The sequence below is a fragment of the Sus scrofa genome, chromosome X (assembly GCF_000003025.6).
Source record: "Sus scrofa isolate TJ Tabasco breed Duroc chromosome X, Sscrofa11.1, whole genome shotgun sequence".
In the NCBI taxonomy this organism is placed as follows: domain Eukaryota; kingdom Metazoa; phylum Chordata; class Mammalia; order Artiodactyla; family Suidae; genus Sus; species Sus scrofa.
The window spans coordinates 36987820-37005734 of NC_010461.5; the positions used below are offsets into that span (position 1 = coordinate 36987820).

The 17915-nt window shown below is 42.1% G+C and overlaps 1 protein-coding gene across 2 annotated transcripts; it reads left to right on the forward strand.

The window, feature by feature from the left end:
• Positions 212 to 17677, forward strand: DDX3X (DEAD-box helicase 3, X-linked). 2 transcript variants are annotated; one of them, XM_005673561.3, is made up of 17 exons: positions 212 to 2306; positions 5143 to 5200; positions 7410 to 7457; positions 8256 to 8388; positions 9341 to 9499; positions 9588 to 9687; positions 10198 to 10333; positions 11627 to 11712; positions 11917 to 12015; positions 12128 to 12288; positions 12732 to 12876; positions 12957 to 13101; positions 13268 to 13449; positions 13535 to 13652; positions 13955 to 14108; positions 14414 to 14553; positions 15036 to 17677. In XM_005673561.3, the coding sequence occupies exons 1-17, from the start codon at positions 2262 to 2264 to the stop codon at positions 15113 to 15115; spliced, it is 1989 nt and encodes a 662-aa protein (XP_005673618.1). In that variant the 5' UTR covers positions 212 to 2261; the 3' UTR covers positions 15116 to 17677.

Consider the following 17915-nt stretch of genomic DNA (forward strand, 5'->3'; position numbering starts at 1 on the left):
TTTGGTCTGTTTAGAGCCGCACCCGCCGCATACGGAGGTTCCCAGACTAGAGTCTGAATTGGAATCGGAGCTGTAGCTGCTGGCTTATGCCACAGCTCACCGCAATGCCGGATCCTTTTTTTATTATTATTATTTATTTTTTATTTTTGGTCTTTTTAGGGCCGCACCCGGGGCATGTGGAGGTTCCCAGGCTAAGGGATGAATTCCAGCTACAGCTGCCGGCCTGCACCACAGCCATAGCAACGCTGGATCCGAGCAGCGTCTGCGACCTACACCACAGTTCACCGCAACGCGGGATCCTTAACCCACTGATCCTTAACCAACTGCCAGGGATCGAACTTGCGGCCTCGTGGATATTAGATTTGTTTCCGTTGGTTGTGTTTTTTGAAATTGTGTGTTGTTAGGTTTAGGTTATATTATTTATGATTTGTTATTTCAGTATGGTTAAAGAGGGCATCACAAAATACTTGTTAGAAAAAGGAGTTGCATCTCACAGGGTTGTGTAGTCCACCTCCTTTTACTGATGAAAAAATTGAGACCCAAGGCAGTTAAGCGGCTAGCCCAGGACACAAGTGTCATATTATCTCCGTATCTCTTTAGAATTTCAGTTTCGATTACAAAAATTGGAAAGGGAAAGAAGTGGTAAATTACGTGATGAGGACGAGCTATTTGAATTCTGGCAGGAGAAGATCCTTTGGGGGATGGTGGAAAACCCCGTATATTATTTAATTCTGTCAGGCTGAGGGTCAGAGGAGAGGGGGAAAAACGTTCATGAGAACCGCGTACGAGCGGCTGCTTGCTGAAAGGCAGGGGTCCATTAGTAAACATGCATTTAAGGTTTTGCGGCACTGAGGCTGGGACTAGGGGTTGTCTGCTTAGGAGGGGGCCACAAGAAGGGGTTCCTCTGATGGCAGAAACCCGCTTCTTCCATTCCCCATTCACTGCAGTCGCCCGAGGGTAACCCCGACTCCCGACAGGTAATGCTGAAGACTTCTTCGGCAGGCCCAGATTGCGCCCAGCCACAAACACTCCCGACTCCCTAGGAGATCCTTTCTCCATCCCCAGGGTCCTCTGGGTTTGAGGGAGGCAGCACCGCGCCAGTGACCACCCGCCCAGAGCCGTTGGATGCCCTGAAGGAGGAAACTCCGGGCCTGGGTGGGCGGAGGGCCGGGGTCCCTGGAGGGTGCGCTACCACCCGCCTAAGTTCAGCGAGTGATTGTCTCATTGTTCCCTCACGGCGGGGGGCGGGGACGCGCGCAGGAGCGCGCTCGCGTGGGGTGGGGGTCGGCGGTGTTGGTAGAACAGGAGGGGCTGTGGCGTTCCTAGGCGGCGGCCCCGCTGCCTAGGCAACCGCGCGGTAAAAGTGTGCCACCACCAGCGCGCGCCGCCAGCCCCTCCACTTCCTCCCCCGGCGAGGTCGCCATCCCGCCCTCTTCCCTCCTCCTTTTCCCTTTCCTTCTCTTCTCCCTCTTTCCTCCTCTTTTCCCCTCCTCCTCCCTCTCTCCCCTCTTCTCCCCTGATTCCGCGCACTCTATTTAAAACGACGGTTTCCTGCTCCCCAAAATGGCCTCCGCGTTCGACACCTGCGATCACATGACCCGTCGTCCCAGGGGCTTTGGGCCTCTCTTTGCCTAACTCCGATTTCGGAGCGGCTGCCCGCGAGAAAGCGAGAGCTGATCAGTTTGGAGAAGTCTCACAAAAGCTCCAAGTCCGGGGGACTGGGAGGGAAAGAAGAGAGAGAGAGAGAGATAGAGCGCGCCCTTGAAAGAAAGGAACAGGGAAAACTAGAGACCTTGGGGAAAGAAAGAGGAAAAGGCCGGGGTTGGATTTTAAGGTCTGCTAGCGGGCGAAACACTGGAGGTGACGAGTTCTCGCGAGACCTCGAGACCTAGACTTAGGCTAGGGTAAGAGCGGAGGACAGGGTAAGTGGAACTTCAGCGAACTAGGACAGTACTTGGCGCTCTGAGTGCCAAGGTAGGACGACGAGCTGGGGACACGACTGACTTGGGAAATCCCGCGAGGTTAGGGCTAAGTGAGCGCGCAGTAGCTAGGCAGAAATCGTAGCGGCGGGAGGAGTGCGGGTGTGAGAGGGAGGGCACACGTCTTACGTGCTGACGTAGCAGTCGTTCGGGCGGGTATATTAGATCCGTGGCCGCGCCGTGCGCCTCAGAGCCGCAGTTCTCCCGTGAGAGGGCCTTCGCGGTTAACCAAACACACTAGCTCAGCAGCGGAAGACTCCGAGTTCTCGGTACTCTTCAGGGATGAGTCATGTGGCGGTGGAAAATGCGCTCGGGCTGGACCAGCAGGTGAGCAGCAAGGAGCCGACCGGGGTCGTTGCCGCTTGAGTCCTTCCCCTGACCTAAACCTGGCTTGTGGCGCAGCGCTAGTCGGCACCCTCAGTTCCCATTTTCGGGGTCCCCCGGGCTGGCGAGTGTGAATGTCCCGGGGCTGTGGGGGAGCGGGAAGGGGACAGGAGTGTAGGTTATGGCTGTCGCTGGGGCCGGGACCCCGGCTTGGCCCGCGGTATTGTCCCCGGGCCGAGCACAATGGCGGCTTTTGTGTATGCGTGCGCTGGCGGGCGGGGGGGGGAGGGGCGCGCGCTCTCGCGGAGGCGCGCGCACCTCGACTGCCTAGTGACCCGCCGGTGTGGGGAGAGGCTGCGCAGAGGTTCGCGAATAGGGGACCTTTTTAAGGCCCGGAGGGCTCAGCCGTGCGCGGCTCGTCAGAGACGCGGGCGGCGTTGGCGCCTGTGTGAGTGGGTGCGCGCGTGCGAGCGGGAGGAGGAACGCGGCCCTGGAATGTGGGAGGGGGCGGCGCGGGGGCGGGAGGGGGGTGGCCTCCGCTCGGGGTAATGGCGGCGGCCTCCTTTGTGTGGTGTCGGGTGGCTGGGCGGCGCTGCGGCCCCCGAGCCGGAGCGGCCCGGCCCGCCGCGGGCCCGGAAGCGAAGATGGAACGGGCATCTTGTTCCTCTCCGGCTTCCTTCCGCCGGCCTTTTTCGCTCCAGCCCGGTTGTCGCAGGCCCGGCGCCGTGGCTCGCGCGGCCGCGTTTCCGGAGTGGAAAGTTTTGTGACGCAGAAGATTCGGGGAGGGGGAGGGGAGGGAGGAACGGGCCGCTGCGTGCGCGGTGGCGCCGGGCTCCGGAGATCGCGGTTGAACGCGGTGGGAAGACGTCAGGGAGGTTCGGGCTCCGGCGCCGCCCGTCCCTCCTCCCTGGCTCCTGATAGTCACGGTGGCGATTTAGCCAGGGCGGCGCGCTGTTTTGGCGGGGGGAGGGGGAGTACCACGGGTTGTATGAGTGTCCTCGGGTCAGTGACGTTTGATCCGGGAGTCGGCCAGAGGAGGAACCCCTGGAATTGTGGCTTACGGAGAAATGATGAACAGTTTTGTTTGCTGCCCGTGGAGTGGAATTTCGAAATAGGTCAGAGGCTCCGGGTCTTTCGTCTTAACTGAAACCCCCTCTTCGAAGGGTTTAGAGGAGTACGCGGGATCTGAGAGCAGAGGGGTTCTGGGCTGCGGTGGCTGGGTATCTGCATCCCTCCGCAACAGTAGGTAGCTTCTCTCTTCAGAGAAGCTCTTTTAAGTGGGATGCTTGTTGCTTTCAAGTAAACTGCCTATCACGAACTCCAGAATTCTGAACCTGAGTGACACAAATGAATTGTTGTATCATATGTTTTTAGCGATGTAACGATCTTTTTTTTTTTTTTTGAGCGTTTTTTTCCCGTTAATGGATCAATTATATTAAATCCTTCAGATTTCTAACGTCCCATGTTAAATGGAGCACAAAGAAATCTGGTGTCAAGACATTGGGATGTGTAAGGTTAACATTTTCCATGTATAGATGGTACCTTGTTTAAGATTAGGCAGGAATTAAGTTTGCAGCCGATGTAATTGGAAAACAATATGCACAGTCGTTAGGATTAAGCAACAAGCAAATTCACAACTGAGAAAATTGCAGTTATGTAACTTTAACAATTTACAGTAGCATTTAAAATGCTTTTTACCAAGTGTAAAATTAATAACAAAACGTACTGCAACAAGTGCAAAATGTTTTTGTTACTATTGTGCCTTAAAGTATCTTGTTGAGATTAACAAGTGCAGAGTTGTTGAGATAAAAAGTGCAGAGAGAAGGGCAGCGATTTTTGCTAATGGAGATTTGGCGACTCCTTTCAATTTCCAGTGACTCCTTTAATGATGCTTGCAGTTTGGCAGTATCATCTTGAGCTTTTAACTAGGGCTTAACGTTATGGCATAGCGTATCACCTTGGCTAACAGGTGGCAATAGTGCTCGGAGACTGGGTACATGAAGAAAATGAAATACTGCTTTTGGCACAGCGTTTTCCCCCCGTTGCTTGTAAATTGTTTAGTCATTACAGAATGCGATGAAAATAATTTTTTTTTTATTTTGTAGAATGTTGACGCTTTTGAGCTATCAGTGTAAAGGGATGGGTAGAAACGGAGATAAAGGATAATAAAATGTGTCCCATTAAGAGCTCTAGATGCCATTTATAGGGAAATGGGAGGCTGAATAGGAACCTACTTACAGGCTTGTGCTTAACAGTGGTGTTCATTAAGTGGTGGGTCATGGTGTTAATTTTTGTTCTGAAGAATGCTACCCTAATTTAAAATATTTGTGAAGTATTTAGGGATAGAGGAATTAAGAAATAGTAAATAAGATTTTTGTTCTCAGGTGTCCTTTTGTTTTTAGGTGTCTTTCTGGGTTTAAAATTCCAAGTAGAAAATTGGTGGCATTGCAAACATTTGTCTGGATGTTTGGAGCTAAAGGAATCTATTGACCATTTGACATTTTAAAATAATTTAAATTTCTTGAGCTTTTACTATGGAAAAATGTTACAGGGAAAATTCATTTTGAATGAACGACTTAAATTTGGACCTAGTTTCTCCTGGATAGCACCACCATCTTGGTGTGTAGTGCCTTCTGCAGTAGTACTGTAGTCGGGTGTTTTGCATTTGCATAGAACTTAACAGGCTTCACAGCACCTTCTCCGTAAGAGTTTCACATCAGCCCTCTGAGGCAGAGAGGGCAGCTAGTTCTAGTAAATGCTAGAGGTCAGGACTGGTTTGTTCTTAGTGTAATATTTTTGGACATGGGCTGCTAACCAAAATCTAACTTTCTTCTCATAGTTTGCTGGCCTAGACCTGAACTCTTCAGATAATCAGAGTGGAGGAAGTACAGCCAGCAGTAAGTAAAGCATTTTATGGATTTACTGGGTATTTTTAATTTAAGAAATTTAATAAATTTAAGGAATTAACGTCCAATTTTTAACTAAAAAAATTATGTGGATAGTGTTATGTAGAATTATTTAGTGATCAGTCTAAAGCGTTCTGGACATTTTTGGGGATAAAAGGGACTCATTTTCTTGACTAAAAATAATCATTAAGAACCTTATACAGCATATAAATTATCTCTAGAAGAGTTTGGTTATATCCTTTGTGAATCCTGAGCCCATCTTAAAGGCGATGGGGGGGGGTCCGGTTGTGGCACAGTGGAAACGAATCCAACTATAGGAACCATGAGGTTTTGGGTTTAATCCCTGGCCTCGCTCGGTGGGTTAAGGATCAGCATTGCTGTGACTGTGGCCTAGGCTGGCAGCAACAGCTCCAATTAGACCCCAGCCTGGGAACCTCCACATTGCCATGGGTGCAGCCCTAAAAAGAACCAAAAAAAAAAAAAAAAAAAAAAAGAGAAGAGGTGATGGGAATGTGTTTGCCCCCATTAGAGTGAATCTACCAGAATTAAACCGAATAAGGGGAACATCCACATTCATCAGCTACAACTACCCCTTTCCCACGAAGGGGAAAGGCTATAATGACAGCCCAAGGCTATAATGAATCTTGGGGTGGTTGTAAGGATTTTAAGTGCTGAATTGTTGTATCTTTCTTTTCAAAAGAAGTTAGGGTTTTTTTCTCTTTTTCTTTTTTTAATGGCTCTATCCAAAGCATATGGAAGTTCCTGGGCTGGGGATTGAATCCCAGTCACGGCTGCACTGGGCTGGGGATGGAACCGGTGCTTCTGCAATTGGATTCTTAACCCACTGTGTGCCACAGCAAGAACCCTATTTTCTTTTTTTAAGGAGTGTTATCAGACACTTCATAGAGATTAGCATTAAGGTGTAGGGGATCTTGATGGTTTATTATTGGCAATAGACCTGCTTTAGCTCAGGTCTTTTTCTACTCTATTAATCAAAAAAGAAAAAATGTGTATGGGCTATAGGGTCTGAAAGCACTGTTTCCTTAAGCTATGTGTTGCATGGTAAAAAGGGGTGTGTCTCCATTTTTAGGCAAGAAGGGCACAGTTGCTTGGTATTTGTTACAAATTTCACTTTATTTGTCATGCTAAGAATCTTTTAGGGATTGATTATCCTAATAGAGATCCTTGGAGTTCCCTTTGTGGCTCGGCGGTTAATGAACACGACTAGCATCCATAATGACTCAGGTTCGATCCCTGGCCTCGCTCAGTGGGTTAAGGATCAAGCACTGCCATGACCTGTGGTGTAGGTCGCAGACAAGGCTTGGATCTGGCATTGCTGTGGCTGTGGCGTAGGCTGGCGGCTACAGCTCTGATTGGACCCCTAGCCTAGGAACCTCCATTTGCAGTGGGTGCAGCCCTAAAGAGACAAAAAGACCAAAAAAAAAAAAAGAGAGAGAGAGAGAGAGAGAGAGATCCTTAATGTTTAATTCAACTCAGAAGTAAAACAGTTAAATTGCGAATTACAGCAAGTTGACTTGCCTTTACTTGGTGGATAAACAATATTTGCTTTTGTTTCTCATATATTCTTTCTTGTGCACAGAACAACAGTTGACTTTCTTTAAACTCTGCAGATCTCAAAGTAAAATTCACACAATTCTTGAGATCATTAACCCTGTAGCTTTCTCATATACATATGTATTCTCTGTTTTGGAACTGAACCAAGATAGGAACAAAAAAACCTCTTAGTGGCTAGTTGCATGATAAGTTACTTTTAGATTGTTGTAGTAATAGTTATGTTACATGTTAAATAATTTGTTAATATGTGTGTTACATGTGATTAGGCTGTAGTAGCAGCACTTAGGTTGTAACTGTTTTGTTAGTTTATGACAGTTCTCTGAAATCCTAGCAGGCCTTTAAAAATTCTGTGGTAAATTACCATTGGGGGCAAGTTAAATTTATTTGTGGATTTCAGCTATTAGGTTCCAAGTCTATCGTGTTCTCCTTCCACTTTTAAAATTCTTATTAAAGCAATGGCCCATTTAAAATAAAAGTAGATCCTTCTCCCCCCCCCCCCCCCATTTTCAACCACTGGAAGAGGTTTAAATTTTTTCCAGGACTTTTTTAATAGAAATGTTGGTTAAAAGCCTTAACGTGAAGGTTTTTGGAATATGAAAAATTTTAACTTTGTTATATCTTTTAGAAGGGCGCTATATTCCTCCTCACTTAAGGAACAGAGAAGCTACTAAAGGTGAGTCTTTGAGCAACTTTGTAGACCTAATTCTTGTTGCATTTAGAAGTTGGAACTGAGGGAAGATGAGACACTTCGAGAAGTCTAAACGTTGTGATCTTCTCTGCTGCTGACAGAGAACTGTTTCAGATGTTAAGGCTTGTTTTGAAAAAAATTCATCTAATGTCAAACTCTTCAGAGGCCAAGGGCATGGTTTTGTACAATGTCACTAATTTTGTGCTTAACCTGTGTTTAATCATTTGCAGTGTGATTTTTAATTTAGAAATAGTGCGTGTGCACCCTGCTACGTAAAAGAACTGCATGGTACTAACAACCGAGGTTATTTATGTCTCGCAATGGTTAACAAGCATCAGGGACACTCCCAGTAGATGGGAATGATTCTTGTCTAAAAGACAGCACAACAGCTGTTTTTTTCCCCGTTAATTTTCTCTTTTCCTAGGTATTCCTAATACTCATATATTTCATGTGAACAGGGCACCCAGTGAATGGAAATTAAACTGTGATGGTCATATAACATCATTGTAATTGTGTTAGAGGCAAAGCTTTTGACCTTTTAGAAGTTGTAGTGACTTTTTAGGTACAGAACATTTTCAGACTGTCAGGTTGCTTGGTTTAGTGTATTCTAGTGCCAGTGTAAACCAGCTCTAAATCTTGGTTTTCTTCTAGTGCCGTGGTAGGAATGTTTCTGTTGGAATAGTCAGTGGGAAGCTTCAAATTCAGAAACATAGGAATCATGTGAAAGTAGTGTGGATTTCTAATTAATACAGTAAAATGGGTTTTTCCTTTTTTTAATTGAAGGATTCTATGACAAAGACAGTTCAGGGTGGAGTTCTAATAAAGATAAGGATGCATACAGCAGTTTTGGATCCCGTAATGATTCAAGAGGAAAGTCTAGTTTCTTCAGTGATCGTGGGAGTGGATCAAGGGGAAGGTAAATGATTTATTTTCTCTACTTTCTTGTGAGTACAGTAAAGCAATTTAAAAATTGGTTTTTAATTTGTATTCTAACCATTAAGTGTATATTCCCCCCTTGGTAGATCACCTATTTGGATGTTGAGTATTACATCTTTTTTTTTTTTTTTTTTAAAGTAAGAAGTCTTTACTAAATTCAAATCGTTACGTAGAAATTAGATGAGGATAAGAAGGTGTCCTTTGGCATAATGAAATCAGTTATTTTTATATTTCTCTAGTTTTATCTATTGTACTTTAAGAAGTTTAGTGAATGGCCTACTTTGGGTGACATTTTTGTGGGTATTCTAAACACCTTATTTTTGATTACACAAGTGTGGTGAACTGACCTCATGTGCCTAATAACTGTGGTTAGTCCTGTGTGTCCTGATTTTTCGAAAACAGGCCTAAAACTAAAAACATCTTAATCCAGGTAAGGATTATTTTCTACCTATTATCCAAAGTCTGTCACACAGGTGAATTGTCCTTTAACATCTTAATACAACTGGGACGATTGATATTTGGATGAGAACTTTAAAGGTGTAATTATATAATTATATAAAGGTGTAATTTATATGCTGATTTCACATATATAAGACTCTCTTACCCCGAGGGTTTTTATTTTTATTGAAGTATAGTTGATTTTCAAAGATAGTTTCAGATATAAAGACTTGGTTCTTAATTTCAGCATGTATGAGGTCTGTTTGTAGGCTGTATGATTTTGTAAGAATGATGAAGGATACTGCATTGAGAAAATAAAGTAGCATAAATGATATAGTTTGGTTAGAGGGCCTTATTTATCAAATAAAAGTGGGCCTGAATTGACCTGTTGACGTCCTAAATATTTTGACTTCTCTCCAGTTAGAGTTCTAGAGTAGCGGTAGGACTTGGATAATGGTTAGATGATATTCTGATTAATTGCTTGTGCTGTTCAGGTTTGATGACCGTGGACGAAGTGACTATGACGGCATTGGCAGCCGTGGTGACAGAGGTGGCTTTGGCAAATATGAACGTGGTGGAAATAGTCGCTGGTGTGACAAATCAGATGAAGATGATTGGTCAAAACCACTTCCACCAAGTGAACGCTTGGAACAGTAAGTTTTTGAAATGTGTGTAAATTATGATGAAGCCTTATTAGCCTAGTATAACAAAATGAACTTTTAACCAATCTTTTGATTTAAGGGAACTCTTTTCTGGAGGCAACACTGGGATTAACTTTGAAAAATATGATGACATTCCAGTTGAGGCAACAGGCAACAACTGTCCTCCACATATTGAAAGTGTAAGTATTTTTGCTTGACCTTTTTAGACAGAAAGAAATGTTTCCACAGCACATCAGAAAGAGATTTGACTTCCTAAACACCAATCTTTAGACCATGACTGCTTAGTTTTAATAATCTTTTAAAGTTATTCTAAAAACCTGCCTCACTTAAGTTCAACGTTACCATTACATTTGGAATAGAAAATGGGTCAGATGCATAAAGAACCCAAAATTTAACCAATGCAGGTTAAGCCTAGGGGGTTGAATTTTCTCAAAATATAGCACAGTAACTTTTACTTTATTTTTTTAACTCAATGAATTTTATTTATAGTTGTACAACCATCATCGCAGCCCGATTTTACATTTCCATCCCAAACCCCTAGCCCATCCTTCCCCCAACATAATAACCTTTATTAAACAAATGGTCTAAATACATATTAGTTGTTAGGTCTCCCCCCCCATTATTGTATAAGACAGAAATGGCTCCAGATAGCATTTCTGGCTATTTAACCCTGATGAATTTCTTGACAGTTCAGCGATGTTGAGATGGGAGAAATTATTATGGGAAACATTGAGCTTACTCGTTATACTCGCCCGACTCCAGTGCAAAAACATGCTATTCCTATTATCAAGGAGAAGAGAGACCTGATGGCTTGTGCCCAAACAGGTAAGCTCACTTTATAAAAGAAAAAAATTGTCAGGAATACATTAATTCAGCTTGTTCTCATAAAACTAGTGCAAAAATATATATACTTGGAGTATCTAAGGGTCATGGGGAAGCTTGAGTCCTATATGTTGGCTGACTAGTATGCTTTGTCATAGCTAAGAACTAGCTGGATGGATATCTCTTTTATCTTAACACTTTGGATCTTATATTACCACTAGTGTTTCCATTAAGGCACCTTGGGGATAGCCTATAGAAAGTCATATAAACCTTATTACTACTGCAGCAGGAATAGGTTATTGTGATTGCAGTGGTGGGAAAGTTAGTGCTACAGCATCATTGTTGTATCTGGGCTAAGGAGGACAAGATTAGGGAATATCCTGTGATCCGTAAGATGTGGCCAAGGGACGGTTCCTCTGTGGGTCAAGTAGTACTTCCCATCTTTTGGGAATGGGGAGGGGTAGTTAATATCCTCTGAATTGAGAAAAGGCTTTTTTATATCTGAGTTTGACCAGTTTCTTTGAAACTTTCACAGATGATTGCCACAGTTAAAACATACAGTGCTTGAATAATTTGGTATCTTTTCTGATGAAAGATTAAGAATGTTATTCTTTGTACACGATCAATATATACAGTACCTACGAGAAAATGTTAGAAATTGAAATTGACGCCAGTTTTTTTGTTTGTTTGTTTTTTGGTTTTTCTGTGTTTTTGCCTTTTCCAGGGCTGTACGTGTGGCATATGGAGGTTCCCGGGCTAGGGGTCTAATTGGAGCTGTAGACACCGGCCTACGCCAGAGCCCCAGCAACGCAGGAGCCAAGCCGCGTCTGCGACCTACACCACAACTCACGGCAATGCCAGATCCTTAACCCACTGAGCAAGGCCAGGGATGGAACCCGCAACTTCATGGTTCCTAGTCAGATTCGTTAACCACTGAGCCACGACGGGAACTCTGACACCAGTTTTGAAACAAAATTCCTGCTCTAATGTAAAGAAGTGAATAATACTACATTGTTAGTGATCATAGATAATATGTAAATTATTGGTCATAACTGTATTCCAATAAAACTTTATTTACAAAGATGAGTAGGCAGGGCCTTAATTTGCTGACTAACATTACAGATTGGTCAAAATAATCACTTAATGGTATTTTTCTATTCTTAGTTAATTTGGGAATAAAAGAAAACTGCTAATTATTTGCTGAGTAAATAGGACAGTTAAACTGTCACCTGTATGTATTCAAAAGTAATAAGCAGGTTTTCTGTGGTTAAATGAATATGCTTTCTTTTTAAACAGGGTCTGGAAAAACCGCAGCATTTCTTTTGCCCATCTTGAGTCAGATTTATTCAGATGGTCCAGGCGAGGCTTTGAGGGCCATGAAGGTAAATTTTTCTATATAAAATTGGAAATCGTAGAATTTTGTGGGTAGCTGATGAGAAAGCTTTCTAAATGAAAATAAGACTTGTATTCCAATCTGTATAAATAAAGTTTTTACTTTTAAAATCCATAAACTACAGAAGGGAATTAGGTTGTGATGAACCTTTAAAAAGGGATGTTAGGAGTTTAACTTATAAATTATTTCTTAGGAAAATGGAAGGTATGGGCGCCGCAAACAATACCCAATCTCCTTGGTATTAGCACCAACTAGAGAACTGGCAGTACAGATCTATGAGGAAGCCAGGAAAGTAAGTATGCATTTCACAGTTGCCTTCTTCTCACTGACTCTAAGGAAATAGTTTATGACCATGTAAAAAATCTTGGCCTTGAAGTTCATAAAATTTCTTTTCTATATTATAGTTTTCATACCGATCTAGAGTTCGTCCTTGCGTGGTTTATGGTGGTGCTGATATTGGTCAGCAGATTCGAGACTTAGAACGTGGATGCCACTTGTTAGTAGCCACTCCGGGACGTCTGGTGGATATGATGGAAAGAGGAAAGATAGGATTAGACTTCTGCAAGTATGTTAATTTTTAAATGTGTGGAATGCAACATTAATTTTTAAAATTACATGTCATTAGTTTTGTGAAACCTGTCTATGAATTTTAAGATGGAGAAGCTATTTATTTTAGTCTTCTACCTTTTTTTGGTGTCTTGTTTGTTTTGCCAAACCAGTGGCGTTGTGAAAGTTCCTAGGCAAGGGGTCAAACCCATGCCACAGCAGCGATCCAAGCCACTGCAGTGAGAGTGCTGGATCCTTAACCAGCTGTGGTGCCACAAGAGAACTCCAGTCTTTTACCTTTCCCAAAAAAGTTTGCTCATCATAATTTCAATGTAGAGAAATTAGTGACGTTTTAGTAGAGGTTGAGAATGACCGCAGACTGTGGGACAGAGTATAAGCTAATTTGGCTGTGCAGTCTTCAAATTCTGAAGTGGATTTTTTTTTTTTTCTTTTACATTGCAGATACTTGGTGTTAGATGAAGCTGATCGGATGTTGGATATGGGGTTCGAACCTCAAATACGTAGAATTGTTGAACAAGATACTATGCCACCAAAGGGAGTTCGCCACACTATGATGTTTAGTGCTACTTTCCCTAAGGAAATACAGGTACTGTTGGATGCCGCAAATCTTATTTACTTAGGAAGTTGTTTATTTCAGTAGATGATAAAAAATTGTTTTTCTTTCAGATGCTTGCTCGTGATTTCTTGGATGAATATATCTTTTTGGCTGTAGGAAGAGTTGGCTCAACCTCTGAGAACATTACACAGAAAGTAGTTTGGGTGGAAGAGTCAGACAAACGGTCATTTCTGCTTGACCTTCTAAATGCAACAGGTATAATTTTAGCATCACTCTGGTGGCTTAGGTAATAAGAAATCTCCATCCAAAATCCATTCTGTTAAAATGGTCTATTTTAATTGCCTCTATTTGCAAGTTTACTAAGTGTAAGGAGAACTAAACCACTATTAGTAATAGAAACCTTGTAATACTTTAATTTTAGGCAAAGATTCACTAACCTTAGTGTTTGTGGAGACCAAAAAGGGTGCAGATTCTCTAGAGGATTTCTTATACCATGAAGGATATGCTTGTACCAGTATCCATGGAGACCGATCTCAGAGAGATAGAGAAGAAGCCCTTCACCAGTTCCGCTCAGGAAAAAGCCCAATTCTAGTGGCTACAGCAGTATGTATAATCTCAATATTCAAGATCAGTATGTTCAACTCTACATTCTTTTAAGTGGACCATATGTAACAACAGTATTTTTTAGGTAGCAGCAAGAGGACTGGACATTTCAAATGTGAAGCATGTTATCAATTTTGACTTGCCAAGTGATATTGAAGAATACGTACATCGCATTGGCCGTACAGGACGTGTAGGAAACCTTGGTAAGTATTTGGTTACGTGATAATGGTCTTTTGATTTCTGATTTTCAGCATGATGCTTGCCTCAAAGAACTTTCCAGGATATTAACAGAACTAATTTCCAAGGAATGCAGTTAAAATGTATCTCAGCAGCAGTGGTAGAAAAGTCAGGGGTTGTTCACATAACTTTTGAGTATGTTAAATAGCAAATTGTAATCTCTTTCTTTAGTGTAGTACTTAATATTTTAATACTCTAATGGGAAAGTTAGAATACTGTGCTACTTTGTGGAAAACCTTAATTTATGTATTTTTTGGAACTGTTATAGGCCTTGCCACCTCATTCTTTAATGAGAGGAACGCAAATATTACCAAGGATTTGTTGGATCTTCTTGTTGAAGCTAAACAAGAAGTGCCATCTTGGTTAGAAAACATGGCTTATGAACACCACTACAAGGGTAGCAGTCGTGGACGTTCCAAAAGGTGAGTTACAAATGATATATAATTAGGGGGCTGGGTTCTGTGTCCAAGGTTATTTAGTTGAACACAATTTTTGTAGGCTGCCTAGATCTTTTGAATTAGGGGTGTATAATTAGAAATGGTAGCATTGGGTTAGTATCAGCCTTTCACAAATAAGGCCTTTTAAAATCACTATTAGGGAAAATGAAGCTGGATGGAATTGTTTGAATTGGAAAACCAGAGATTGATCATTGGGATGCTTCAACAAGAATTGGGTTATCTAGTTGAAATCTCATCTTTAGGTGAACTAACACATTTTGTGCTTGTAGCAGTAGGTTCAGTGGAGGATTCGGTGCCAGAGACTATCGACAAAGTAGTGGTGCCAGCAGTTCCAGCTTCAGCAGCAGCCGCGCCAGCAGCAGTCGCAGTGGTGGAGGCGGCCATGGCAGCAGCAGAGGATTTGGCGGAGGTAATGTTAACTTTTTTTTTTTTTTTTTGTCTTTTGTCTTTTGTTGTCGTTGTCGTTGTTGTTGCTATTTCTTGGGCCGCTCCCGCGGCATATGGAGGTTCCCGGGCTAGGGGTCCAATCGGAACTGTAGCCACCGGCCTATGCCAGAGACAGAGCAACGCGGGATCCGAGCCGAGTCTGCAACCTACACCACAGCTCACGGCAACGCCGGATCGTTAACCCAATGAGCAAGGGCAGGGACCGAACCGGCAGCCTCATGGTTCCTAGTCGGATTCGTTAACCACTGCGCCACGACGGGAACTCCAATGTTAACTTTTAACTTCATTTCTTTGGGAAGAGTTTTCCTTTTTTTCAACGCATAATTTAAAATTTTGGGAAATGCAACTTTTTGTGATTTTTACATCAAAGTTAAAAGAAGGGAAAGATTGTATTAAACAGTGGATGACTTAATTAATTTTTCTCTCTTTTAAATCTCTCATTAGGTGGCTATGGAGGCTTTTACAACAGCGATGGATATGGAGGAAATTATAACTCCCAGGGGGTTGACTGGTGGGGTAACTGAACCTGCTTTGCAGTAGGTCACCCTGCCAAACAAGCTAATATGGAAACCACATGTAACTTAGCCAGACTATACCTTGTGTAGCTTCAAGAACTCGCAGTACATTACCAGCTGTGATTCTCCACTGAAATTTTTTTTTTAAGGGAGCTCAAGGTCACATGAAGAGATGAAAGGAACAATCAGCAGCCCTGTTCAGAAGGTGGTTTGAAGACTTCATTGCTGTAGTTTGGATTAACTCCCCTCCCGCCAACCCCCATCCCAAACTGCATTTATAATTTTGTGACTGAGGATCATTTGTTTGTTAATGTACTGTGCCTTTAACTTTAGACAACTTTTTATTTTGATGTCCTGTTGGCTCAGTAATGCTCAAGATATCAATTGTTTTGACAAAATAAATTTACTGAACTTGGGCTAAAATCAAACCTTGGCACACAGGTGTGATACAACTTAACAGGAATCATCGATTCATCCATAAATACTATAAGGAAAAAACTTATGCGGTAGCCTGCATTAGGGCTTTTTGATACTTGCAGATTGGGGGAAAACAAACAACAAACGTCTTGAAGTATATTAATGGAATTAGTTTCTAATGTGGCAAACTGTATTAAGTTAAAGTTCTGATTTGCTCACTCTATCCTGGATAGGTATTTAGAACCTGATAGTCTTTAAACAAGCCATTCCAGTCATGATGAGGTGATGTATGAATACATGCATACATTCAAAGCACTGTTTTCAAAGTTAATGCAAGTAAATACAGCAATTCCTCTTTCAGTGTTTAGGCAGATCATTAATGATGAGCTAGCCAAATGTGGGCATACTATTACAGGGAAAGTTTAAAGGTCTGATAACGTGAAATAGGTTTTTAGGAGAATTCATCTACTTAGACTTTTTAAATGCCTGCCATAAATGAAATTGAAATGGTAGAATGGCTGACCACAGCAATGACCAGCCCTCATTAGGGCCCTGGATGATTTTTTTGGTCTAATAACGCATGCTAGTGTTGATGTTTTTTGGTCAAGAGGGTATGAACAGGAAGAATTAATGCAGCAGGCTTTATTTTAAATGCCGATTCACATTACTCTGTTCAAGCTGCGTTGAGATGTTAAACTGGCTTACTATAGACTTTGTAAAAATGGCTCCAGAAGAGTAACAAACTGAAATCTTTGAGATCACACAGGTTGGAAATATGTACATAACTGCACAAGGTGTCAATTCTGCTATACAGTGCAGTTTTAGTCAGTTTTAGTTGCATAGGTTTCCATTGTATTTATAGTCTGTTTATGCTAAATCTGGCCAAAGATGAGCATTGTCCACCACTAAAATGCCTCTGCCACTTTGAATTCTGTGCTAATTTTGTGGCCAGAATGCAGTGATCAAAACACTCAATCTTTTTACAGTGGCATAGGAAGATGGCAAAAATTTCCTAAAGTGCAATAGATTTTCAAGTGTATTGTGCCTTGTTCTAAAACTTTTATTAAGTAGGTGCACTTGACAGTATTGAGGTCATTTGTTATGGTGCTATTTCAATTAGTCTAGGTTTAGGCCCTTGTACATTTTGCCCATAACTTTTTACAAAGTACTTCTTTTATTGCACATTCAGAGAATTTTATATATATGTCTTGTGTGCGTGTCCTTAAACTTCCAATCTTATTTTGTCTCTTGGAGATTGTTGAACGCAGCTTGTCTAGGAAGGGGATGGGACTAGATTCTGAAATTTATTTGGGACCATGGGAATGATAGTTGGGAAGAAAACTATTTGCACACGACAGATTTCTAGATACTTTTTGCTGCTAGTTTTATGTAATATTTATTGAACATTTTGACAAATATTTATTTTTGTAAGCCTAAAAGTGATTCTTTGAAAGTTTAAAGAAACTTGACCAAAAGACAGTACAAAAACACTGGCACTTGAATGTTGAATGTCACCGTATGCGTGAAATTATATATTTCGGGGTAGTGTGAGCTTTTAATGTTAAGTCATATTAAACTCTTAAGTCAAATTAAGCAGACCCGGCATTGGCAGTGTAGCCATAACTTTCTGATGTTAGTAAAAACAAAATTGGCGACTTTAAATTAAATCATGCCAAGGTTTTGATACACTTGTCTTAAGATATTAATGAAACACTTCAAAACACTGATATGAAGTGTCCAGATTCTCAGATGTTTGTTGCGTGAGTTTTGTTTAGTTGTGTGTATTTTTTTTTTTTCAGTGAATGTCTGGCACATTGCAATCCTGAAACATGTGGTTATCTTTGTTGTATTGGCATAATCAGTGACTTGTACATTCAGCGATAGCATTTGAGCAAGTTTTATCAGCAAGCAATATTTTCAGTTAATAAAGTTTCAAAAATCACATAAGAATGGATTTAAACTTGCTGAATGTAAAGATTGAACCTCAAGTCACTGTAGCTTTAGTAATTGCTTATTGTATTAGTTTAGATGCTAGCACTGCATGTGCTGTGCATATTCTGATTTTATTAAAATAAAAAGTTGAACTGCACAGTCTTTTGTTGTTGTCAATTGTGGTTTATTATTAGAGGTGAAAATAAAGTTGTGCTCTTGCCCAAAGAGTTGTAAGATGTAATTTTTTGGGTTGCCATTCAGTGCTGATTTTGAGACGGAGTTTCTGTTGTGGCACAGCAGAAAACCGACTAGTAACCATGAGGTCGTGGGTTTGATCCCTGGCCTCACTCAGTGGGTCGGGGATCTGGTGTTTCCGTGAGCTGTGGTGTAGGTCGCAGACACATCTCTGATCCTGTGTGGCTGTGGCTCTGGTGTAGGCCGGCAGCTGTAGCTCAGGTTA

Coding starts and splice junctions, on each gene's coding strand:
- DDX3X (XM_005673561.3), top strand. CDS start 2,262: ATGAGTCATGTGGCGGTGGAAAATGCGCTCGGGCTGGACCAGCAG. Junction 7,458..8,255: donor GAACAGAGAAGCTACTAAAG/GTGAGTCTTTGA, acceptor TTTTAATTGAAG/GATTCTATGACAAAGACAGT. Junction 12,289..12,731: donor ATAGGATTAGACTTCTGCAA/GTATGTTAATTT, acceptor TTTACATTGCAG/ATACTTGGTGTTAGATGAAG.